Source organism: Cottoperca gobio, chromosome 12, assembly GCF_900634415.1.
Source record: "Cottoperca gobio chromosome 12, fCotGob3.1, whole genome shotgun sequence".
Taxonomy (NCBI): Eukaryota; Metazoa; Chordata; class Actinopteri; order Perciformes; family Bovichtidae; genus Cottoperca; species Cottoperca gobio.
The window spans coordinates 12,532,228-12,559,769 of NC_041366.1; the positions used below are offsets into that span (position 1 = coordinate 12,532,228).

At 41.5% G+C, this 27,542-nt stretch overlaps 1 protein-coding gene across 2 annotated transcripts; it reads left to right on the forward strand.

The window, feature by feature from the left end:
- Positions 1-7,218: 7,218 nt before the first annotated feature.
- On the forward strand, positions 7,219-26,062 carry zbtb7c (zinc finger and BTB domain containing 7C). Of its 2 annotated transcripts, none has more exons than XM_029444825.1 (4): positions 7,219-7,292; positions 22,259-22,990; positions 23,100-23,773; positions 24,227-26,062. In XM_029444825.1, exons 2-4 carry the CDS (start codon positions 22,271-22,273, stop codon positions 24,840-24,842), a joined length of 2,010 nt encoding a protein of 669 aa, XP_029300685.1. In that variant the 5' UTR covers positions 7,219-7,292; positions 22,259-22,270; the 3' UTR covers positions 24,843-26,062. The 2 variants fall into 2 exon arrangements, with proteins under 2 accessions (XP_029300685.1, XP_029300684.1); XM_029444824.1 differs by lacking the exon at positions 7,219-7,292 and adding an exon at positions 16,274-16,515.
- The last annotated feature ends 1,480 nt before the right edge of the window (positions 26,063-27,542 follow it).

A 27,542-nucleotide genomic window follows, 5' to 3' on the forward strand; every position in this document is an offset into this window, starting at 1 on the left:
GTGGAGTGCATGGGTATGGGTATGACAGAGGGGAAGGTAGGAGTGTATGTTTGTGTGTGCATGTGTGTGTAGGGGGGTGGCTGCTGAGGTAATATCTCTGGGAGCGTGGTTAGATCATATTCCTCTCCCTGTCTTCTCATGCTGTGGGTGGGGCTTTGTGGTGGGGACGGCTGGAAGAGAGGGAGGGGATGGAGAGACAGAGAGGGAGAGGAAGAGGGGTGGGGGAAGGAGGAATGGATATGGTGAAAGACGGGTGGAGGGGGTTGGGAGATGGGCAGTGCCGACAGTTCTCACAAAAGCAGCGTTACACCCCTGAAGTGGCATGACTGGTTCACACGAGCTATTCTCCACCTTTCTCTACTTCCTTTCTGTCATTATCTTTCTCTTGCTTTCTGCCACTTGTTCACTAATTAAATGTTGTTGGTTTCTTTATAGTTTAACACAAGTTGGATCATTTAGACCGACAGACAATCTGAATATACGATGAAACACAATGAAACATATGAAGCAGACACTTATTACTCTGTGTTTAACACATAATTCATCATACTGTATTCTGTATACTACAGGTACTTCACTACATACTTTGAAGGTAACGTTAGCCATGCTGGTGCTGTAGCTATATGTTGGTCTGTTGGTCCACAATATCTCTACAATTATTGGATGGATTGCTGTGATATTTGGTGCAGATATTCATGGAGAAGTTCTACTGCACGAGTTGTGTGAGAGTTTGTAAACGGATGTTTTGATATAGTTTTGCTGTGGTAAACATGGCTCCCATTTACATCAATTCATCAGGAAAGTATTTGATTCTTCGTTCACCGTTGAGGCATGCAAGAACAACTGTTTTCTTCATGAATTTAAGGTAACACCGGATGAGTAATTGATATGCAAGTGTGTCATTTTGTGGGTGAAGTATTCCTTTAAGGGGACAAGAAATTCCTAGAATGACATAATTTCAGCCTGAGATGAGAATGAATACAAATTCTTCCATAACTAAATGTCTAAGCTTCTTTATCATAGTAAGCCTGCAGTGTATTTTGTTATGAAATATATCTGCATTTGCTACATTCGCTGTGCTTGGCAGCATATATGCATTCACAGTGTGTGGAGGGTTGCCAGTGTAGTGTCAGATTGTATTTAGGCTTTGGGACTACAAATGGTAATCCGCACCGAGGATAGAGGAAGCCTACCACTCTCAGTCTATGAGCTGAAAGACTAAGAATCCACAAATGCAGCATTTCACACCCATTAATTTTGTTATGTTAATTTATTGTAGATTTAGTATTTGGCTCTTTGATTTTAGGCCTTCTCAGAAATGAAACAAATACAAATGTTAAGAGCGCAGATAAAGTCCCTGTAAGATGAACATGAACAAGAATGCATATATAACCTGATGGAGGGGAATGCCATCATTTCCATCACCTCGCTCTACAGTGATGCAGAGACAAAAGAAGCAAGCATGTGGATTTTGGAATAAAGATCATTCTCTTCCTGTTGCACAGGTCGAACCAGGACAGAGAGAAGCCCTAATAAAGTATAATCATATCAGAAGGAGAAACCTCAGAATGAAGAAGCACCAGCCTTCACCAGCTTCAACTCCCTCCTGGTTCATGCTGGTTCCACTGTTATCCAACTGGTTTAAAACATAATTGGTAGTTTTATTGGAACAAGATCAGGTTGCATGTTATACCATCCTTTACATCAACAGCAGTTTGTAAAGCAGAAGCCAGTGCATACTGATGGTCTGATTTTCATAGACCCAAGTTCATATTCAACCGTGAGCTAAACGCCCAAGGCCAGGTGACAGTAACCTCCTCTGACTTTAGCTGAGGATGTTTTGAATCAGATTTGGAAGAAGTTAGACAAGGGCGACAATAACATGGAGTTTACACCTTTAACTATTTGTCACGTTCTAGTTGTGCCTGATTTCAGACTGTACCCAGGTCATCATATGGGAGATCTGTAGCCCCTTTGCAGCTCCTTTAAGGGTGGCTATGAATGTGTATTTATGGCAAATAGTTAAATGCCAACGCTCGTCCCGAATAGAGGAGTGCTTTGACAGGAGCCAAGTGGTTATCCACCCTGGATGTAGCCAGTGTAAGTACAGTACATCTTCAGAAATACACTTATTCCCTTAAGAGAAGATTTATGAGAGTTAAATGAGAACATTTATGTCACTTTATGTTAAATATGAGGCTACAACTAGCAGCTGATTAGCCTAGCTTAGCAGAATGACTTGAAACAGGTAGAAACAACCAGCCTGGTGCTGTCCAGAGGTAACGCACTCTGCAAGTCTGAAGCTTGAGAATGAAGATGTTCAACTGTCCATGTTGACCATGGCCACCGAGAGGTTGAGCAAAACTTTTCAGGAAAAGGTACCAGTACTACACTTACAGCTGAACTTTCACGTAACGAGTTAATGAGAAATTCAAATGAGCTCAATTGTAGTTAATCTCAGGGAATTTAAAGAATTGGACATTTTGAATTTGAAGGTTTGACATGTGCAGTAACGTTTGAGAACACAATGTCGGTCCAATGTAGACTGAGTTACAATAACGTTCTTCAGACGAGCTCTTTAAGTCTCTCTTTCATCATTGCTTTCCACCCCAATTCTGTTTTGGTAGGGCAAGTTAAACTGGTTCTATGAGGATCATTGTGGCCCTTTTATGGTTGCGTCAATGGGAAGGTTTCGTGGTGCCATGTTTTGAATAGTTAAACGTATATCTGTCTTAACCAATCCCAGCTCGTCACCAACACTCACACCCACTGTGTGTCTACACACAGAGAGAGACCACAAAGACTTGAGCGTCAAAAGCAACAACCAAAGCCTACAGTATACTTTAGAAGCTTACATCAAGATAAAGTAAATCCAGGTAGAATGAGAACCGCATGAAGAGACGGTAACGTCTGGAGGGACTTGAGTAGGGTTGGGCAATATTGAAATTCCTCTAATATTGCTTAAAAAAAACACCAATATATGAAATTATCGCTAAAAAACATGGCGAAGACAGGCGCACATAGATATAAATATCTATAGACTGCAGACGCATATGTTGCAATACCCAGGCAAGGAAGGGCAGCACTGCAATGAAATAACATTGAGTCATGTTATTTTACACTTGTTGTGTACTTTTATCTACTTTTCTGTATAAAGCATAGAGAAAGAAAGACAAAAAGAGAAAGAGAAGGAGTGAATGTAGCACAAAACAGGCGTTCCATAGATGAATATCGATCTGTTGTCGTGGTCACGTGAGGTCCATTATCGTGGTCAACCAATATCGTGTCAAACGATAATCTCGTCACATCGCCAAAGCCTAGACTCGAGAGTTCAAAATCAGGCAGAACAAAGTCTGAAAACTCGACACTAATAACTTTTTAAAATCATTCATTTTGTACATCCCCCACTCACAGAGGAGGTGGATGAGGACAAAGAGGTGGTAGATGTTTGTATATCGGGCATCAGGCCACTTATGTTTGAACCTTTGGAAGCAAAGAGAGCTGCCGATAATGTTGGAGATGTTGTTGCTGACACCTCCACACACACCTACACACCTCTGACCCATATTACTGCCTCTAGTTCTAGTTAGCTTGATGGACCGATTTTTTATCTTTACAGGAAGAGAGAAAGGTGGACATACATTCGACATTGTAGCGGATAGAAGAACAATAGACAATGGAAGACGCATTTTTAATTCCATTGGGCCTTTACAATAATTACACACGTTGCATTTCTCTCATTATCAATAAAACTCTACTTTCTGTTAACATATTTAGCACCTTATTAACTGTGACTGTTATTGATGCCAGAAGAATTTACCATTTTGTTCTAAGAAATAAAATAAAAATTCTGACCAAAGACCAGTAGTCCTACAGAACTTTACCAATTATCTTCAACATAACATACAATATATACTGTCTATAAACTGTCTGCTTTTAATCTATAAGCATCATTAGCTTGCCTTTAACATGTCTCTGTCAGAGCACAGTACTAAATGACCACCACTTAATGATTTTTCACACAACTACATTCTTTTTGTATCCCTATGTGGGGAGAGGAGAAGAGCATACAGCATAACACTAAATCTCCCAACACAACAAAAGCTTTCCACGAAACAGATTCCATCCTTCAAAACATGGCCCGCGAGCAGAAACAGGTCTATCTGACAGATTTGGTGGATTGGATGGTCACACCCACTCCACAGGTGGCAGGATGAAAGCAACAGAAGCATGTGGGTGTAACTTAGAGTTGTTGCTTTGTGTACTGTAAGCCTTTCTCTGTATTGTATTCACAATGGACCCCAGCTTAATGTACAAAAACACACCAGGTTAGCAGACACACTCAGAGACATAATTAAGAGTCTTGATTCGAACCAGTGTTGGAGTTAATATTCATGCACGCCGTAAAAAAAGAAAGAAGATTATTCACTTTTAATTTGGCTAGAAATTAAAATTTCTCAAAGGTCTGCCTTTGCTCTGCTGCACTGCCCTTGATGTGTCTCCTCTTGCTTAAGTTTCTGAGAAGCCCCAGTAATTAACAAGGTGGTAAACCTTGCCAACAGATTTATGCTAATGACTGTGAACCACCTCATCATGTTGTTCTCGAGGTACAGTATGAGAGTAAGTCCAGGACGTTATCAAAGATTCATGATTGGACTTTGTGTGAACAAGTTTGAAGACGTTGTATTTGTGTGCTTCTGTAGAGATCTAATAGATCCTTCATTCTGGGTTTATTTGATATAAAACAGACAGAATACTAACTCTAGAGCTGTCATCTCAAAACACATTACTCATGGGACTCATCTGGCTTCAAAAATGATATCTGTAAATTGAATTTGAAGTTACAAAATGAAATTATTTTAGCATAAAGACGAGAAGAAGTGGACAAAGCTGGCCTGGCTCTGTCCAAAAGTAACACACTCTACCTACCAGCACCTCTAAAGTTCCCTTACTACATTTGGTTTAACAATGCACAATCTTAAGTAACCTTTCCTGAATGAAACAGACTCCATCATGGATTATTCAGGTTTTAACCCAAAAAACTAAAGTAGTGTTGCAGGATTTACACTTGCTTCTCTGCCCTGTTGTAACCTAGTGTCACTCGGTTCAAACATTTTGACTGAGTAGACTTTGTACGGGACAGGAGATAACATGATTAAACCTCAGCTGGGTGTGTATATATTTAAACAAATGTGTTGTACTTGAGGCTGGGCTCTAAGATCCTGCAAAAGACTAGGACATGTGGCAGGGCTATTGTAATCTTTACTCACATTGGAATGTGCTGAGGTCTACATTTAGCTGCTTTAAACCCTGATCTAACTCAAAGGTTTCTAGAACAACATGTCAAATGAACTCTTGTATTTGTATCATGTAGTGTCCTGTATGAAATCGGAGAAACCTCTGTGTGATGCCTTGATGGCACGGTTTGCATAGGAAGCACAACTATTTTCCCTTCTCTTATGCAAGACCACATTATGCCTGCGCATTGATTTGCAATTTTTACCTCACAGCAGTGCACAGTGCACGATGTCTCCCAGCTCATCAACATATGAGCTGGGAGACAATTGTTTCATTTGAATGAATTTTAGAGGGCTTTGTTTTATTGTTTAACAAACTCCATTTTGTCCAGACATTCTACTTTGGAGATCCACTGGCTATTCCTGTGGCGCCACCGAGACTGACATTTTTGTTTTTAGTGAAACGTCTCAACAACTTTTGAATGAATTATCATGAAATGTGGCACAGTCTTGTTCCCCTCAGGATGACGTGATTGTAATCACTTTGACGATACTTCATCGGGTCAAAATGTGTCCAATATTTTGGTTTATGATCACATACCTGCAAAACTAAATAACATTACCATCCGCCTCAACTGTACTTGTGTACTGTGTTTAGTGCTTTTTAGCTAATGTTAGCATGCTAACACTTTAAACTAATATGGGAAACTTTATATCTATTCACTCTCACTTTGCTGTGCTCTACCAACTCCCGAATATCTGACACAGTATAAGAGTCAAACGGTATAGTTAAGTGCCAAACAGCTAAATAATGGTGTATTGTACAATTGAATTGTATATCTGCAGGTTCATCCCTACAAGTGACGCCTTTCACTTTGTCGCAGAGTTCTGATTGTCATTTGATATATTTTGCTTTAAATTAGTTTTTGATTGCTTTTCACAAGCATCCATTTTCCACACTTCATTTTAAAAATGTAAATAAATGCACCTAAGCCTTATTTCACTAATTAATTCACTAGCTGCTAAAGAATACAGTATTATGCATTACTTTACCGGCCAAATGTCACAAAATCACCTTTTCTCAGGAGCGTGTTTGAGAATCATTAGACCCCATGGTATCTGCTCTCGTATCACCTGATATGACACTTTCAGCAGCATTTACAATTACTGATTACACCCTCTTATTATATTCACATTACGCTGCATAATGGGCTTCAGAACAGCACAATGGTTCTTACGTCGTGCCAGGTACGAGCTGGTACAGTGAAGCACACACCCAAATACACTCAGATACTGTCACAGACTCTCTATCACACAACCTTTCCTCGAGTCTTTTCATTTCTCCCCTGATATGTCTTTTGTTCGATACCTGATATGAACCCCCTCTAGCTCCTGTTTGGCACAGGCAATGACCCACCCACTGGTTCAACCCTGCATTATACTGCAAATACCTATTCCCCAATTATTTTCCTGTAATCACAGCACAGTCATCCAGCTGCACATCAGCCACAGTTTGGCTGTTTTACAACCACTTTTAGTGCTTCCAGGTCTTGCTCCTGGCTTGACCTTTGCCCCAGCTCTCAAGCCTCATCTCTGGGGAGGCCTACCAGCAGTCCTCCACCCCCTCTTACCTCCAGCCCCAGCACCAAGGCTCCGCTCTGCCTATTCCCAGCCATAACTATACCACCCAGTCCCGGCTCGCAAGCAGGTTTTTAGGCTTGGCCCAGTGAGTGCGAGTGCACGTCACTCCCCTCCCCTAAGCACAGGTGGACTTGTAGGGAACGCTGCCAAATACTTTTGGTTTAGGTGGAGGGAGGGGTGTTGGCTGAGGCTGGTGGGTGTAGCAGTTTTTGTTTTGTTGTGTTTCTTAGATAACCGTTTCGTGGTACCTTTTCACTCCTCCAAATCACAGACACACCTTCAGAGCAAATTTGAGTCTCTATCTCGCCTGCTCTCACTTTCACAAGTCTGCCAGTGTTGAGACAGAGTTGAGTTTCCTGACAGCGACTGAGTGCGCTAGAGAGGAACTGAAATCAAAACTTCTCTTCTTAAAAGGTCAGTAACATCTAACTGTCTCTTTCACTCTCTTTTCTGCTTTTTTTTCTTCTTCATTGTGCTACTATTTTTGCATATCTTTAAAAAAGTGATAATGAGAGGTTCATATTTTCTGTGTGTTGTGGAAAAATTTCAAAGCATGCCAGAACTGTCAACTACCCACCGAGCGCCAGAATCAGACTAAAGGATGGCTGACCTTTTGTAGAATCAGGTTCCCCTGCATTACCATTTCAAGTTGCAAATCACTTCACATCTAAAAAAAGAAGTATAATAGGACATACAGTTTTAAAAAAAAGACGAAGGTATGTTCAGCTCTTCTCGGTGCTGTTCAGAAACTTTCCTGTGTGTGTACGTCTCGCAACAGATGTGCTCACAATGAAAGCCTCCCCCTTCACATAACAGCCACTGAGGAGGAAGCAAGTGAAAGCATGACAAAGCTGGAAGAGATTGAAAGACTGATATAATGTTTTTACTTTTACTTGTTATGACACCAGCAGCTTGTATAACGACACGATGATTTATTCTCCACGATTTACATATTTTATTTCATGATTAGGGCATCTAGAAGCTGCCTGAGTGCTTGTAAGAATACATGTAATACATGTCGCATCTCTTAAATGACATGTTCGTGACAAACGGGAGGACATCTGTCCTCCGGGAATCTATCTTGAAATTCTCTCCTTTCGTTCTCAGATGAAGAAGTCATCATTAGGTAGTGACCAAGTTCCCTTCAGATGCAGCTTCTCTGTGCAACACATGTGGGGGTAGAGGTGTGACATTTAAGATTACTTCCTGTCTGTGACCACCCCCCCCCCATCTAATAGCATGAGCAACTGTAAAGCTTTAAGAGTATTATTAAAAGGTGATAATGTACCACGCTGATAAAGGTATTGCATTGTTCCATCTTCAAATCTGAGAAACTATAATTGAATGATTAGTAGAATTATCAGAATTTGCTATACAGTATGTCCAGTGTCCTACATTAGTGAGCCTTGTGGCTTCAAAGAAATTGGAAATGATTACACATTTTAACATTTATATCTAACATTATACTAATTGCAGTAATTCACAACACAGCTTCTCAACAGGTGAAGGTCCTAAGTGGCACGTTGTTCTCACAGGCACACGTAAAGGATCATTCGTGTATAACTAGAAACAAAAAGCTAGTTTCTAATAGGCCAATGTGTAGCTGTGAGGTAGCAAAACTGAATCCTTTTTTTACTTGAATATACTGTAGTATAGAGTATACTTTAAAGGAGCTTGTATAGAACAGACAAGATCACGCCTGAAAGCTTTAATAAAAACCTATAGAGCTCTGTTCCTGTCACAGAGGCGGTTAGATGAGGATAAAGTGTAGTAGACACTTCCACACCTTCTCTCGTCACACGCCCTGAACTACAGCCCTGTCTGCCTCTCTCTCTCTCTCTCTCTCTCTCTCTCTCTCTCGCTCTCTAGGATTATCTCAATTGAACCTGATCCTTGCAGCTCTTTTGTTAAAGGGCCTCTTTTACATCGGTGTGTTTATCAAACATTACCTGAGGCACTGTTTCCTTCATGTTTGTACAATCTCACCTATAGAATACTGTATATATGGCCAATATTCAATATAAAGGAACTGAGATTGTATTTGAACAAAAGGTTCTCCTATAGAGTGGGTGAATGTGTGTGAGAGCGCAAAAGCACTCAATCGAGAAACTTAAGAGTGGTGGATGAATGTGTCGAGTGAATAAGGACATATCTAAATAATTGCAAATTGATGCAATGTGTTCATTATGAGACTGACAGAGTGAATGAGTCCACACGCCTTCTTCCCACCTGACAGCGTGTGGGCATGCCCATGTAACAGCATCTACACGGGGAAACACAATCTGCTTTCACCCCCCATGACTGAGATGTCTACTTGTCATAGTTGTCTAAAAACCAGTGTTTTCAAGTACATCCATTCAGCTAACCTCAAATCCCCTGCTAAAGTTCAGGTTGATGAGAACATGTGAGTTTGTATGTATACAATGGCCAAGTAGCTGTTTGTGCGTGCATGTGAGCATGTCCGCCCTCCTCCGTAGGATCGAGTTGGGCTGGGTGAGTAAGCCGCCCCTCACAGATGAATAGAGGATGGGAGGAGGCTTGAAGAGGCTGCCGTGGGTGGGAGGCCCGAGCCCTGCCAAAAAAGCTCCTTCTGTGGGATTTGTGTACTTTTGAGTTCCTCACGAAACACAGCGCCTGGCTCGAATGACAAAGCAGCCAGGGAGGCAGGCGCTCGCACTCCAGAGGTCGGCTCGATCGCACCCTCTCTGCTTTTTAAGCTATATTCTTTCTTTCCGTTTACAATTTCTCCATTTCCTCCATGTCTTCCTCTCTCTGCCCCTGCTGCAGCTTTTCATCACATTTGAGTTTTCTTCTTTAATAAAGTGATTGATGATTATGTTCACATACTTCAACAGCTACGTCACCTAAGAGCAAAAATCTCGTCTCTAACAGCTATGAGAAACTACAGCTTGCCTTTTGTAATATTAGAAATTTGTTTATGTTTTTATTGATTTGCATACAAAATCCTGGAAAAACGAGTTATTTGCATCAGTACATAACATTAGTTTTTAGGTATATTTCTATTTTAAAGTGTACCTTAATTGCCCTTAATGTGACCTTTTATTTCATGAATTCCTTTGAACACTACAGCAGTTATATTAGCATTATCTTGACTAAATCTAAGTGGAAATGTCTCTAACAGGGGTTTTGTATTCCCCAGCAGGGTCAAAGTCATCTGAGAAATATTTATTTGTCATACATTTCTACATCTGAAATGTCGGTGGCGGCCACAATTTGTATTGTGCTTGTGCAATGAAGAATTTTACATACAAATTGTGGGTGTTTCCTGAATGTTACCTAGATAATAGAAAATAGGCCTCTGTAACCACTGGCAACCCACCTAGCCTCAGCCGAGTGACAAGTGCAAAGACACATGTTTCTCAGTTTGGTCGTCAGGCATAATTATCAGCCAGTAAATTAGAAAATTAACGCTCTACTTTGTAGAACAGATCTGCAGGAAACATAAGAGTCGAATGTCATTCAGCATCAGGGTGTTAGATGAAGAAAAGAAGAAAGGGAAAGAAAAAAAAAGAGAGCACGATTTCATAATGTCTAAAAGAAAGATCTGGGTTGAATAAGTGGGTCCACCCACCTGTGTGTGAGAGGCAGCGAGAGAGAAAGCGGGGCTGGATGGCAGTTTTAGAGACATGAGTGTGTGGGTTAGACTAGCTGGCCTGCTTATGCTATCTAATCACTGGGAGAGAAAGGAGAGCAGCATGCCTTGATCCACCCACCCACCCCAGACAAACAGCAGTTTGCCTGCTAAGTACTATATGTGGTCGCCTGCAGCTCTGGGCCGTACATGGGGGAACAGAGACAACATGTGACAGACTCGGCAGGTAACAGACATTCAGCACAATTATGTCTCATTCTGTGCTGGGGAGAAAGAGAGATGTGTCAATCAGGAAGCGACTATGGGTCACAACTGCATGTGAGAGTGTGTGTGTGTGTGTGTGTGTGTGTGTGTGTGTGTGTGTGTGTGTGTGTGTGTGTATGTGTGTGTGTGTGTGTGTGTGTGTGTGTGTTTGTGTGAGGCACGCTTGGTGTGTGTCACCGGTGAACAAGTTGGCCATACTGCAGCAGGTTTCAGGTAGGAATAAAACTAAATATAACCCAAATTAGCCATATTAGTTCTAACCTAAGGCTAACCACCGAAAATAAGTAATGGATTCTCGTGTATATGCCAGTCAGCTAACAAAAACATTCATGTTCGTCAAAATCTTCTTTGTCTTAACATGAATTATGTTGATTTCACTGTTTGTCTTTTGTCATTTGGGTCACATACAGATTAGTTACCTGTGTGATACCTGAGTGGGTGTGAGTCCGAAAATAGCTGACCTACACATCACACTTGTGTGTTTGTGAGTGTGCATGTGGTTGAATGTGGTCCACCACCTTGTGCATGCGTGTGTGTGTGTGTGTGTGTGTGTGTGTGTGTGTGTGTGTGTGTGTGTGTGTGTGTATGTATGTGTGTGCCATGACAGGCATCTGTCTCCCCTGCCCTGCAGCCTGACTGGTTTTAATTAGGAGGTGCCAGAGTGCCCGAGGGCTCTCCTGCTGACACACACACATACACATGCGCACACACAGACACACACACACACTACCTGAGGGCAGACAGAGGCTGGCCTCCTTCTCGTTATCACCATAAGGAGTTGTCCTCATTCACCCCACGACCCCAACAAGCACACACAAAAAATATTCACACAAGCAAATGAAATGAACACAATACTGAAATGCAGTGACATGGAGAAGAGGTTGGGAGGTTTGACTCCTTTGTACATTTAGTTTGCAGTTTCAGATTGAGAATACATTTATATATAATAAAAGAGGCCTTAATCATAGAGAACTAGGAACTGGAAGGGCACTCGAGCAGCGCAGACCTCCGCCAAGGCCATACCCAATCTCGCAAAGTTGTGTGTATCTGCATCAAAACTTGATTGCCTCTTCCTTGACCCATCCTACACACTTCCACAAAGTTTCACTAGAATCGGGAAAGTAGTTTTTCCGTAATCCTGCTGCAGACCGAATGAAAAACACAACTTCGTCGGCGGAGGTGATAATCATATTTGTCTTTAACAATAATCACCACAGACATTAGACACAGACATTCAAGTTATCCTCACACACAGCAGTGAGTTCATACAACGCATTACAGCCACCTGTGAAACTGTAACTCTGTCTCCTTCAGTAATCGCAGCTCTAAATATGCAGCTTGTGTACTTTACCTCCCTTCTGGCAAATCTTCCAATACTGATTAGGATGTTTGAAAAGGAGACAAAACAAGAGAAAGTTAAAGACACAGACAGACAGCAGAAAGGAAACGCCCTCACCTCACTCCCCCGAATGGCATGCTCCAAGGTGAGTTCTAATGACTTGACGGATAGGTGTGTGTCTCTGGGATTGAGCGAGGCAGAGTGTACAGCAGGTTGGCACACATGCCTGCCTCCCTTTGTGTTTAAGCAACATTGCGTCTGTTTGTGTGTCTGTCTCCGTCCTTGGGACTGAAGACAGGGGTGTAGAGCTGGGAGGCTGCTGCGATGCTCTATCTCTGGACTGTGGAGGGATGATTGCCTCCCTTTCCTGCTTCTCTCCCACACCAGGCCACACCTGGCCTCTGCTCCGACACACCAGGGTAAAGGGCATACGTCAGGCTTGTTGTGTTAGTCTGTCTCTACAGTTATTAATCCAGTGAATGCCTGACAAGTACTGCTCTTTTTCCACCTTATTTTGCCATGCACACATTGCCACTTAATTTCGAACCTGTTGTGAACTTCTCTCTCTTTTCATTCTGAACTGCTCCTGACACTTTTGAGAATATGAATGCCCCAAAAAAGTCCTCGAAATGAAACAAACAAAAAACATCATTTGTCCATGAAAAACAATGTTGAAAAATTCACCAATTTTATGAAGTGAAATGATTACTCTGTTAAGGGTTAGGGGACAGTCGTCGTCATGGTTACAATAATAAACACGTGGATAAGGTTGGGGGACATCGTGGTCATGGTGTCTACCGTGTTAAAGTGCATGTTTCATTGATTCATCCGTGAACCCCCGACCTCGTAGCTACGCAGACTTTGTCACTCTATAACAAGTCACCTGACTTCCTTCTTCTTCAGACGAGAGTCCTACTGTAAACACTACGAGCTTCATCACTTGAGCATCAAGTGACGAAGGGTTTGAGGCACTTCCTGAAATGAAATCCTTCTTTTTGGAAGGAAAGTCTCTGTTGTGCCCACATTTATACTGTTATTGCTTCCCCCCTTGCTAGAGTGTGTAGTAAAGGGAAAACCTTTACTTCCTTAAATATTTTCTACGACTAATATTAACAGCATTAAGAAGTAAGCATTAAGGGCCAGCAGGTCTCAAGCTTCAAGGAACTGAATTCATAAAGAAAAGCCTGTAAGTGAGTCCTTTTGTTTGGCTGTCACATGCACATGAGCGTATGTATGAGGCTGCATTGCTGCTACAGTAGAGTCTAAGATATTCTAAAGAATTCTCAATTTCTTGAGAGAAATCTTACTGCATCAAAGTCTGCATGATACCAACTACATGTAATGGCGCTTCACACCCCATCCCCCCTCCAAAGTGCCAATCTGGTGCCCTGATATGTGTATCCTGCTGGGCGCAGCAGGTGGCAGTAAACAGGTACGTCGAGATGCCAGACAGAAAGACAGACAAAACAGATGACTCTTCCTCAGCTCCTTGAATCATCGTGTTTTGTGACTGTTAGCACACTCGCTAATGACGGGGGAGATAATATTTAGCGTGAAATATAAAAACACTGAAAAACCAAGATCATTTTCTTTCTTATTAGACAATCATATAACTGATTTCACGATTGCATTACAATATATAAAACTGTTGCAAGCATAATGACTAGGGGAGGGGGGAAATCAATTCAAAAATTATATTCAAAATCTATCTGGACTCCCGGGACCTAAATATTGCTACTGTATCAAAGTTGTGTTAAACATTAGTGCGTTTCTGAGAAATAAAAAGGCAGCTAGCCTAAGCTGTATTTATGTAACAGGCAACATTTAATGTAATAATACTAAAAACTCTTCAGTAAAAAAGTGTTTGTTTGCAAGTTTAGCATGAACAAATGTTACCTTCTGTCTTAGGTTTGCCTTTCTGTGTGTGTACTGAATCCAGAATCAATTTTGAATGGGGAATAGTTTGGATTTGTAAATCTACCTTTTAGACATGCTACACTGTGTGCACATTGTAAATGGTCTTTTGAATGTACACCCCAAAAGGTGCTGCAGAGCAAATCAATGTATATTACACACTGCATGTCTGCGCCGTCAGACCACTGGGTTAATCTCCATCATGGCCGATGGCAGTTTGACAGAGTTTAGAACAAAGCGATACACGCAGGTACCACTTACAGTGTGCTGCTATGACGGCAGCGGCCTGTTTAGAATATATAGCCGATCTTATAAGATGGCAAATGTTGTTTTTCTGGCCGTCTGGCTGGCCTGCTAGCAGTTAGTGGCTAACCCTGTTTATATATACTAGATGCCAATGTGAGCTGGCCTCAGCTCTCACCCTGTACAAAACAGTGTAAACCACGGGCATGGGCTGCGGTTTGCTTTAGTCCATGTTTTCCCCAAAGGGAAGTGGGCATAGCAGTCTGATGTACACTCTGATGTCTACTTGTTTGTGGAGGTTAACTCAACACAATTTGACTGCTTTCACAGTCTGATTGTCAGTTATGATTTGTGCATGGTTTGAAATATTTTAGTAGATTTGAAGGTCTGGTAACCACTAAGATAACAAAGGCTGACTGCACATTCTACCTTCATGAATGAAAGACACTTTGTCACTGATTCTTAAATGTAGTTTTATTATCCGTACCGCTGTTTTGTTTTTAGATCTGTCGGGGAAAACAGTTCATTCAGGCGGTGAAGCCTTATTGCTGTAAGCTAAATTAATTGAAAAAGAAAAATCAAGTGTTACAAAGGGCGTGGTTTATGAAGTCATGCAGGAAAGTCCAATGGCTGTTTCAGATCCTGTGAATGTGCTGTCATAACATTTGGCTTGTCTGTGAAAGCAAAAGTAACACTCTTTCTCCTCTTCTCTTTCTCTCTTTCTGTTTCTTGCTGTGTCATAAACACAGACACGCACTCTTTGACACAACCTGAGGAAGCAGTACTGTAAGCCATGCTTCGTGACCTGAAGGTTTTGTGACAGAAAACTCTCGGTATCTTGAATATCTCCCCAAACACCTGCTGAACAGGCTTCTTCTTCTTCTTCTTCTTCTTCTTCTTCTTCTTCTTCTTCTTCTTCTTCTTCTTCTTCTTCTTCTTCTTCTTCTTCTTCTACACTGAAGTCTTATTTCTACTCCTTTCTGCATAAACATCCTCCTCCTCCAGATAGAGGTGGTGGTGTGCTCACCAACTGTTACCCTGCTTCGGCGGCTTTCTGACTCAAAGCAAGAATTTTAAAGTTGGCCTTCTGCTCACTTCAACCTGGTTTATGAAACCTTGGTTAAAAAAAAAACTAAAGATGTTTCAACAAAAAGGAAAATAAGTCTGCTTTGCTTGTGGTATTTTTCAGCGCTTGTGGTTCAGTTCTGTCAGATCTGTTCAGTTGTGTCTCAGATATAGTCAGCTTTTAAGAAATATTTCCTCTCAAATTTACACCACTGACTGAATCAGCCAGTGTTATAGGGTTCTGGATGCCACACAGCAAAGTGTGTTAATGTGTTTTCAGTAATTAGTCTGTTGTGACTGAGTGTTTATGGGGGCTACACTCGCCCAGCGTGCACCTCGTTGCTTGTCTTAAACCATACATTGCCAGAGGTCTTAAAGAGTTTATTAAATCTTAGTTTATTTATATCATTTACTTTTGATTTGTGTATTTAAGAGAGCCAGAGATCTGCGTCTGTGCGACTACTTTTAGTCCTCTCAGCTTGAGACTAACCAACAGAGGTGCACAAAATAGTTTTCCAACTTTTCTCTCTCTTCCTGCTTTTCTTTTTTTACCCTCCCTCCGTCTCCCCAAACAACCCCTGCGAGTTTCTTTGCCCCGGTCCCTTTATACCAAAAATTCACTCTAACACAACTAAAAATTCATTTTGTCTGACCTAAATCAGAGGGTGTCTGCGCCATGGGCTTATTACACAGTGCGCTTAAACTTGTGTTGTGGAGGAGGATGGGGTATTATTATCTTCCAGCTACCCACCCTGCTATAAAAACTAGTGGTGCGACATCTCCACAGCGCAGTGCTGCTGCCCTCCCTCCCTTCCTCTTACTCTCTCGCTCGTCCTACATGAGCCACACACAACAGTGAGCCTGACTCTTAACTCCACACTAGCCACTCTGCTACACAGACAGACCCAAGAATCACACTCTGCTCTCCTCTCTTGCGCTGCTTTTGCTTCTCACCATTGGATATTCCTTCTTGGGTGTTTTTTTTTATTTATTTTTGTGAATGGGCATCCGTGGCCGCTGTGAGGAGCTTGTGAATGGACTGACTGCCGGGCTGACTGATTGACAGACTGGCAAAGAGGGAGGCAGCTGTGTGTCAATTAAAAAGGGCAATGCTGAGAGGTCAAGCGAGGAGCAACAGAGCCTCTTAGTAGTCTGGAAATACAAAGACACGTGAGGGGAATCAAGAAACTGAAGGCACGGTAGGTGATGGGTGCTGAAAGCTGTGGAATGCTGGGGAACGTATCAAGACATGTGTGAATTTATGTGTAAGCCAGTTTTGGAGTATGCACATGGGTGTGTGTCTGTGCGTATATGTCCATAAAAAATTGTCACATTGTTTCGGAGTGTATTTGAGTGAACAAGCTTGCACTTGTGCATTATGTTACAGGGAGCACATGTGCAGCACTTAGTGTTCCTGTGTAAAGAGTGTTTATGTGAGTGTTGCAGCCTACTGCTCTACACCATAAAGGCCTGACAAGGTGCAAACAGGTCAATAAAGTCACTTAATGACTCATGTAATTATTTAGGCGGTAGTGTAAATATTGTGCTGTAAAATTCTGGAAATAGCATCAGCGTTTATAGCATCTCAGCACGTCTTGGAAATGTCAAACATAGTAGTTTAAGTGGACTTAAGTATGTGTTTTGTCTCCAACGGTAATTATACATTGCACTTTTAGATATTCCATATCTATATGACATTCTGCTTTAAATCCAAAATAGATGCTCAGGTAATTCATAAAGATAAAGGGGATGTTTGTGAGTGGGGACAAAATAAAAACATGTTATGGATTTGAGCGTGAGCTGTAAATTACTGTTTACAACAGGCTTGTTGTCAGTCAGCTTATAGCCCTCTTACCTCATGTAGTTAAAATGCCATGACCAGTATTACCATTAAAATTGTTTACCAGTTGCTGTTTATCATTCACGTGTTAAGATGTGTTTGTACTCACTGAATTCTAAAGTCACTCAATTAGAACAATTGTTAAAAATGGAGGATGTACTTCAGTGAACGTGGAGAATAAAATATAGAGAATTCAGCGGTATATAGAAATGTAAAATAAGGTTATACTTGTGTCGCTGGTATATCAGATACTGGAAAACGTATTAAGTCACTTCAAAAGAGTACGTGTAGTTAAACACATATTTAACAGTCTCATAAACTATGACAGGAAATACATAATCATTTACAAGTTTGCTTGCTCACACATTGACTGATTATATCTCACAAGCTACAGACTCTTTTTAACCTGCACCTGCCAGAGTGTAATGAAGGCTCAGAACTTTTCTTACTGAACCGTTTTTCTTTTTCTGAATATAAGAAAAATCCAAAAGATATTACTTTTTTAACCATGGCTTAACTTTGAAACAGTAATAATAATCTAAAATGTATTTAATTAAATGTTTTATTGTACCATTCTTCTGTTCATTTAGAGGTCTTTATTCAGTCCAAATAGAGACGCAGAGAAACATAAGGTGATGTAGAATCATTTTTAAAAATCTGTCCGTTAGATGGCAGAAATTCTAGAAGCAATATGTTTAATCACTGAACAGATATTCTACAGCGAACCCTAAACTTTTGTTTACTTTGGGCGTAAGAGAGATAATGGTGTGTAGCTGTGGGCCCCCCTGAAGGCTCGAGAGATGACACTTAGTGCCAACACGCTCTTTAAGGAGCCGAGCGAGTCACTTGGTCTTGTTGTCTGTACATTTTTAATTTTATTGTCCTTCTAATAAATACAAATTATGTATTAATTAAAAGCATAAATTCTTGAATATTTAGGTGAAAATTTGTATTTTATTGCTACACTTTTTTGAAACATTTGAATAAAATAATCTGTTATTTAAAGTGAGATTTATGGTTCTAGATTTTAGGAAATATATTGAAGTCGCAGGCTGATTTTCAAACAAAATGATAATAATATTTAATATAAGTCAGTCTGTACTTGAATGTGTATGACAGCACAATCATTTCCTTAAAACAACATCTGTTTCATAACAGTGTAAATGTGGAATAAATGTGCACCAAACTCTGTGTAAACTTTCAATAAATAATCGATCCTCAACTTTTAAGCAAAACTTTTGCAGTTAAATGCTCAAATTTGGCTTCGAAATTTCATCATTATTGCAAAGATAAAAACCCATTTTATGTTACTGCCATTATATACTGTACACCTGCTCAAGTTGACAGCAATTAAGATTTAAAAACTCCTCCTCCTATAGGCTGCAGACAATTGTCATTTAAAACTCCATCCAAGGAAGTGTCTCCTGGAGAAACAGGTGCATTGCTGTGTTACCGGTGATAATGGACTCGCTCTCACGGAAGGTCAAATAAATGTCTTCTCCTAATAAGGGGGTGAATTTTGGCTGTCAATACTATAAATTATGGGCCGTGCAATTGTCCATGTGTGACGTGTTGGCGAAAGGCAGTTGGTGACAGGGGTAAACTACGGCTGCTGGTGATTTAGCATGTGGGTCAGGTGGATGCACTGGCCTGACAGGGGTAAACTAGGCTCCGGGTCTTGTAGCTTACAGGCCAAATTAGTGTCTGCCTGTGACAAGGGTTGAGATGGACATTAGCTGCTGATTTGTGGCCTGAGAGGTCAGGGCTGGGGACAAGTTAGCCGCTCTACTCTGGGCATAATGATGATACAGGTGCAACAGGGACAGAGAGAGGAGGAGGAAGAGGAAACTGATTAGGAGGAGGTGGTGGTGGGGGTGGTCAGAGCTCGGAAAGCAGATGAAGTTCTTGGGAGAAAGACGACACTGAATGGAGGTGACACATAATTTGGGGTGGGAGTGCTGAGTTGAAAGTGTTAGTGACTAAGTGAGGCATGAGAGGAGACATGGCCGGTACAGGCAGGCGGAAAGAGAGACAGACAGAAAGGCAAGACTGTCCATTAGAGGTCAGTTTAATAATTGAGCTGATACTGAGCTCGGTATGAATACTTCTCACGCATGGAACTGAAATTCCTGTTGGGTAAATTAATTCAGTGATGCATGTGTGATAAACACAAATAGGTGATGATTGCAACAAAACATGATTTACACTATGTGTTTATTCCAAATGCGTGTCACCTCCTGCTAATAATGGCAGTTTGCAGGCTACTCTAAAGAAACAAAAGTCAATTCCTCCATTACTCCATTAATTCATTTAAAAAAGATTCAGCATTTTGGTCACAAACCTTTCCGAAGACATATCAGTTGTTATAGGCTGACACTCATTTACTGAGTCAGTTTTATCAATAAAGAAAAAGTTGGATTGTCCATCCATGACTTTACTGGCAGAGTAAGATGGAGCCAAATGACTTAAACAGTAATTATCAGAGGCCTTTCACAAGGCGTCCCCACCCTAGCTGCTCCAATGGGTGGAGGGGGGTAGAGGGGTGGAAAGGGTTAAGGCTGTTTGGCTGATGAAATGTCGCTCCAGGGCCTTGCGGTGGGAAAGCTGTGCCCTCCTCCCCTCCCTGTCTATGTGGCACATCCTCCTTAGATCCTCTCCACATTGTAATTAGGGGCCGGCCGCTAAGAGCTAGTGCTAGCTAGTAGCAGGCAAACAGTGGGAACAGAGGGGAGTGGTGCTCGCTGGGGCACCAGGCGAACAAACAGCAACAGCAGCACGTGTCTCATAGTTCCAGGAGTGGGTGGGATGGATCAAGAGCAAACGAATGACAGTGGGTTTGCCAAGCCCTCCCAGTCAGACTCTTTTTCTCTCCCTCTTATCCATTCGGTGTTGTTCCAAGCTCAGCACTATTGTTTGCCTTGGCAGGCTGTTATAGGGAGGGGCCCTCCGCTGGTGTTTGTGCAACCTGTTAGGGAACTTTTAGGGCCATCTGATCTCTCCCTTACTCCCTCACTGGAGATTCTCTCACCTTTTACCCAGGCTATTACTTCATGGTTGTTGTACACGTGGTGTGAAATACAATAGAAAAAGGATATTATTCTGTGGTTGCAGAGGCAATATCTGCACAACGCAATCAGTGAAATAAGTTTTAATGCCGTATGTGTTACCGGACTTTCATTTCATTATTCATTATTCATTATTCGTTTCTTATATATATCATTTAATCAACTGGCAACTTTCTCTGACACTCTTTTATTCCAGTTTTCCCATCGTAGGTAGTTTTGTGTAGGTCTGTGGGCCTATATCCTATACCACCAGCCCCTTTATAGGCATTTTAATTATGACCACACTGTATCAATAGCATGAACATAGCAACAGTTACCTAGCAACAAGATCGACAAGAATAAACCACATGTAAGATCGGTATCCACGTTTTATACCTGCAGGTGAAATAAGGGATTTTCTGAAATAGTTTTTTATTTATTCTTTCTCGTGTGTGATCCCCTGCTGCTCAAAAGCAAGACACTCAGTGTGTGTGTGTGTGTGTGTGTGTGTGTGTGTGTGTGTGTGTGTGTGTGCGGCTTTAGCTCTGGCCCATTTTGAGCCAGTCAACAATGCAGCTGTGGTGAGCAGGCCCGCTTCAAAGTATTTATCTACACATGCCTCCAGTGACCACCAAGTGTGGACGGCTAAGTTTAAGCTCTATTCATAGATGTGAATGAATGAGCACCCTGCCAGAGGAAGTTTTATCACTGTAACTGTAAACAACAGCCCTTTGAATCAACAGGTAGGAACTCAGGCAGCTATGGCATAACGGATTTAAGAAAAGCGAATAGAGATCTGTGTGTGCCTCGAAAGTGTGAAGAGGATAAACTGCATAAGTAAGCATTTTGACAGGATACAGTATCTAGACTACAATCTGACCTGTTTTGACGTTCTCTCCGTCTCTCACCACATCCCAATCACACACTGTATTGTTCAAATGAAGGTATCGGCTTGCTTCGTGCCTATATCTGGTAGAGACAGACAAGAGGGATGGACGTCACACGCATTATCACAGAAGATCTCTCGTACTCATCATCATCAAGTGTCAAACTGTTTATTGTCCTATCAAGATGATGGGTTTCCTCTAACTCACATTGTCGCAACACGCTCATACAAGAAATCGTGATAGCACATTCAAGAATAAATATTACCCGATGTGATGTTTGCTCAAAATGAGACATGCTGTATTTACCACTTGTTGCCTTTGCTGCACAGATGGCACACAAACAAGCATGCCTACAGTACATTTTAATATAGCTAGACTGTCAGTGATTGAGTAAATCTATTCAAATTGTGGATCAATTTTACACCTATTGCACTTCAATGTTTTAACATGAGCTCATCACCTTCCTGTTGGCACTTCCAACTCGCCGCAACAATCACGAGCTGCTTCATCCCTGTGATAACTAAAATGTTTGTGATACTGAGAGACTACAACTATATAGATTTTCATTGTGAAAATGATAATCATCAAATGCCAGCAAATGGGACACTTTCAAATGAATCACTGCATAACATTCTCCAGGTATTTCAAAGACTGTCAATGTGTAACAAAACAATAGTTAACCAGATGTTTCCCTCTTTTCCCAACCTTTTAGTAATCTAAACTGAGATGGTGCCCTTATGACATATCTCCTTGTTGATTAGTTAGTAAAGATTTATTTATTCAGGAAGTCTCATTAAAGTCTCTTTCATTACCGAGACTTGAGAAATAATTGTGCAACATGAGGCAATATTTAAAAGCTTTATGGTCAAGTCTTATCTACATATCTAGATGTTATTTCATAATGGGGCTGTGTAAATGTGTTAGGAATGTTTTTTGAATTGTGTGGCAGACTGAATATTTTTGGATCCAGACAGATGAAAGAGTCGAAGGATTCTCAAAATTGTTTTATCTGTTGAATGACCTTGCAGGTTTTTGGAAGATTTCCAGGTTTTGTGCCATTACTTGAGAGGCACAACACTCAAGACCAAACTATTAGTAAAACAAATGTGGAACCCGTAGAACGACTTCTTATTGAACTGTCACTAAACGGTTCACTGTTTTTGCCTTCTAGATAAGCAACAGCATGGTTCATCACAGAGAAGAGGACCTGATCGGTATCCCCTTCCCAAATCACAGCAGTGATGTCCTCTGCAGCCTCAATGAGCAGCGTCGTGACGGGCTGCTCTGCGATGTCATCCTCATCGTCCGCGACCAGGAGTACCGCACGCACCGCTCCGTTCTGGCCGCCTGCAGCCAGTACTTTAAGAAGCTCTTCACAGTGGGCACTGCTAATGGCGGGGATCATCATCACACAGCCGCGGTGTACGAAATCGACTTTGTGGCGCCGGAGTCTCTCACAGCCATCTTGGAGTTCGCCTACACTTCTACTCTGACTGTAACGGCGTCCGACGTTAAAGAGATCCTGAAAGCGGCCCAGATGCTGGAGATTCCCTGCATCATCAACGTTTGCCTGGAGATCATGGACAGCGGGGGTGGAGACGGCGGAGGTGGAGGAGGAGGGAGAGGGGAGGAGGGAGAAGAGGAGGAGGATGTGGAGGAGGATGAGGAGGAGGAAGAAGAGGAAGAAGAAGAGGAGTATGAGGGGTCGAGGAAGGACGAGCACGAGGACGAGGAGGACAATGTCAGTGAGAGGTCACTGCAGTCGTCAGAGAGCAGGGGGGAGCAGACGCCTCGGGGGAGAGGGGACTCGCCGCCTCCCAGCACCTCCACGTACCACCAGCAGTTTGACCTGCACAGAGAGTCATCACAGTCACAGTCTCCAGACACCATGAGAGGAAAACAGGTAGCTCCCTCACTGGACATGTTGTTATTTCTGTTCATAATCTTGTATTTTAAAGAGAAAAATGATACTTTAAAGTTCAAAAGGCTGATGATGCTGTCTTGTGTTGCAGGAGAGTATGGAGAGTCGTGCTTTGAAGGATTTCTCCATCGAGTCTCTCCTCCAGGAGGGTCTCTACCCCCGTATGTCAACACTGGACAGGAGGGCCAATTTCTCGCCTCTCCTCCCAGGCTTCTACCCCTCCATGTGGGCCGCCGAGTTCCCAGCCTTCCCCAAGCAACTCCTGGACCCCAGCCACCACCAGCATATCCACGCAGGAGCCTCGCAGCAAACCCGGCTCCCCCACGCTTTCCCCTCTTCTGCACCGGTCGAGGCCTCCAGGCCCCTGGATCTAGCTGTGAAAAGAGAGATCATAAAGGAGGAGATGAAAGATGAAATCCCGCTCAGTCTGCTCCACGGCAATTTCCTGAAGGGGTTTGTCAACTCGGGCCTCGGCAGCACCGTGAACGCTGGGTCAGCGCCATCAGAAGGGAATGCTCTGGGTCCGATAAAGGATGAAGTCGACTTCCGGTCGTACCTGAACTTCCTGAGCTCCGCCTCCCACCTAGGGGCGCTGTTCCCTCCCTGGCAGCTGGAGGAGGAGAGGAAGATGAAGCCCAAAGCATCGCAGCAGTGTCCAATCTGCAACAAGGTCATTCAAGGTGCTGGGAAACTGCCCCGACACATGAGGACACATACGGGGGAGAAACCGTACATGTGCACTATCTGTGAAGTACGATTCACCAGGTATGTGAAGCATAACATCATCATTACTTCACTATAGGTGTTTTATATTTATAGGCCACACAGAGAGATCTTCCTGTTCCTGTAAGTTTTGTCTTCAAAGCATCAGGTTACGTAAAACGGCAGGGTTAACGGAAAAGTACCCCCGTGATCTTTTGACTGAGGTTAATCTGTTTTCACCAAATCTGAATATCAAAGGGTTTAAAGTGGAAAGCCCCTCCGCTGGTTTCTGTGCATTAGTGTTATCTCACTCACCAACATCCTTCATATTTTCCACCTGTACTTCAGAGCAGATCTTCAATGTAGTCAGTGGAGAGAAATCATCCTTACTGGCTTTTTAAACTCACTTGTGCTTAACAAGATCTAAAAGGGGCGAAGAATTGCAATGCTGTAATTTCTGTGTTAACCTCCCCACAACACAGTGTATAAAAACATGTGGTTTTGTTCTTTTCTCAGACAAGACAAACTGAAGATCCACATGAGGAAGCACACAGGTGAGCGCCCCTACATCTGCCTCCACTGCAACTCCAAGTTTGTCCACAACTACGACCTGAAGAACCACCTGCGTATCCACACGGGTGTCCGTCCATACCAGTGCGAGCACTGCTATAAAAGTTTCACACGGTCCGACCACCTACATCGACACATCAAGAGGCAGAGCTGCCGCATCTCCCGCCCCAGGCGAGGAAGAAAGCCAGCTGCTTGGAGGTCCACACCCACCAGCAACTTCCTGTGCCCCCCCACTGCTGCCACTAACCGGTTTGAGGAGAACGGGTTAAGCCCTGCATACCAGGGAGTCAAGAGTCACGGACTTGGGGAGATGCTTGGCAACAGGGGTCTGGGATTTAAGAGTGGGGACGGTGCGGGCAGGGAGAGAAGGGAGGAACGGCGAGCGGAGGGGAAGCACGTTGCAGAGGAGGAGAAGGCAGGAGCAGGGAGGCAGAGGGGAGTGTTTGCCTTCGCCCTGGCTGGAGAAGAAGTGCTTACCCACTCTCCATTTTACGCTGCGACCTCTGACCCCTGGACCATGAGACTGGAGCGCGCTCCACCCATCCCTGAGCCGGCCAAATGAACTGTGGTCTGTAGAAGACAAAAAGACAAGAGAGAAACTCTCTTTAATCTCTGTGTATTTTCTGCTCCAGGAAGCTAACGCACCTTTTTAAAAAGTGAAAGTGAAGCCTGCTGATGTGGCAGCCGTAAAACAGACTTAAATAATTTCACAGATGTCATGTTGAATAATTGTTTACAAATATGTTGATAGCATTTAAGAGGAGGCAAACAGTTGAACACTGCTGATGAGGAAAACATATCAGAATGCTGTTATATATATTATTTGCATTATTTATCTAAAAATACTATTCATTCAAAAACTACACAATTCTACAATGTACTCTGGAACAAGATAATATGAAGCTTTTATATTGAAAGGTATTCATAAGCAAGACAATATACATCCATAAATCATAAAAGGACCTATTGCAGTTGTTAAAATGTTGAATTAGTGACTATGATGAATGTAAAACATTTACATGATTACATGTACAAAATAATCAAAAATGTATTGTAAAGGGTTAATATAACAGTCTCATAACAAAAGGGAGGTCATTCAATTAAATCAATTTAATTTAAATAATGGCATGAATAAGCCTTCATCCAAACAATTCACAGCGAGTTTTGTTAAAGTGTTAAAAAAGTACTTTCAAAAAGCAAACAAACATTAAAAACGTTTTCTAACAGCAGGGCGTTGTCCGGCACATGTCCCGTAAGTATGTTTGAGCCTAAAATGGTTATTTAACGATATTCCAAAACAAAGGGAACCCACTTGAAGTCCAATAAATCAGGACATTTGCTAATGTGTTATTATCCTTTCACTGCCTCGTTCTGATTGAAGCTCCTCGTCTGCACTATTGTACATAGACACAAACATTTTTGGCCATGGTTGTGTTAATTACGGTTGCGTTGCTGATGATGTAAAATATATATATATATTGATCTTAAAAGGCATCCATCCAAAGATGTGTACTTTGATATTTCACAGACTTGAATAAGACTTTGTTTTAATGTTTATGAATATGTGTTTTCAGAGGATGTATATTTATGCCGCTTTAGCTATACAGTATGCTTGTGTTTTATCTGCTGCAACAAATCAAGAGGGTGTCAGCCCCATTTTTTCATATAATGTTCATCTCTGATTTGTGTATAAAGAAGTTCAAAAATGATTTGAATTGAAATGAGAAAGTATTTTCTTGCTATTTATGCATATTTAAATGAATGAGCCTTGGCTATATTTTGCAAATCTGTTTTATAAAGACACTAAATGTTGAACTTTGTTCTTCTTTGGGAGTGTTATTTTAGTAAAAGCACTACATTATGTTGTGTGTGTGTGTGTGTGTGTGTGTGTGTGTGTGTGTGTGTGTGTGTGTGTGTGTGGGGGGGGATCCTGACAAGGACATAAATTAGATTAAAACAGTTGCAACTATTCCATATTTACAGTAATATAAAAACAAATACCAGCACTGGATCAAAAAACACCTTTGTTTAGGTTCTGATTGGTGACCAAATGGTTTTCTCCCCCTGTGTACTGCGTAAAGTTCAAAATATTAAAAAACTAATTGGGTCAAATTTAACCCAGTGATTTTTTTGATTTAGATATTTTCTTAAACTTTTGCATTACGCATAAAACTATGCTACTTCTGCTTAAATACTTTATTTTTAAACTGGTAGGTTATAATATTTGTTTTATTTTTCAATCTTTATGTGATGTTTTGATGTTTATCTTTTTAAGAATAAGTATATAGCATGAACCAAAACCTCACAGCACAGCATTTATATCCCTGGATGGATTTTTTAAAACACAAACAAAACAGCACAAAACGCAAACATTGATAGAATGTATTACTATAAAACTCATTCATGACTTACACTTATTTAAATGCTGTGTCAAGATGATCTAAATCAAGATCCATTTTGATCTGTAGTCTGATGTCACTGAGCACCTTCCGAGCCTGCTTATTTAGGCGTTGATGGATGAATATTAATAAATTAGATTAACATATTTACTTTCTTAACAACGTGTCAGTGGTGGGATCTTATTAGCTTCCCATCCTGCATTTTAACTGCATGGAAGTGTATATCATCTTAAGAGGTGTGACTGTAGAAGATGCTTTTTGACAAGAACATACACAACATCTTAAATGTAAAATCCATGTCACCATAAAAGGGTGAGTAAAATGAGCTTCATACGTTAATTAAATGTTAAAGTGGGTGCACAGTACCTGTCACTTTGCTGTATTTCGAAATATATGAAATAAAAATGTGTCATTAATAATGAATGATAACACAGAGATGGATAATCCATGTTGTGATGGATGCTAAATATGTCACAGAATCAAATAAGATAAAACTACTAATCCAATATTTCAGTGCCAGTATGAGTCAGAATCAATAAGTTACAAAAAACACACAGGTCTTTAATGTGGGCAAAATTGTCGATGCAAATGTGCATATTATTACTCCAAAGATATATTGTATGTGAAATATGTACAGTAATATAAAAGATTAAATTAAGTTATTACACGAACCAGAGCAAAAAGTAAATAGTGCATCACGCAATCTTTCCATGACAGTAATGTGGTTTATTGGGGAATATTAATGGATCAATAAATAATTGAACGATACTGATGGTCATGCTGCTGAGACTCATTCAGTCCTTTCTAAACACATTGGCCTTGTGGCCTTGTGGTTTTGATATTTTATAGCTTTATTGATCAAG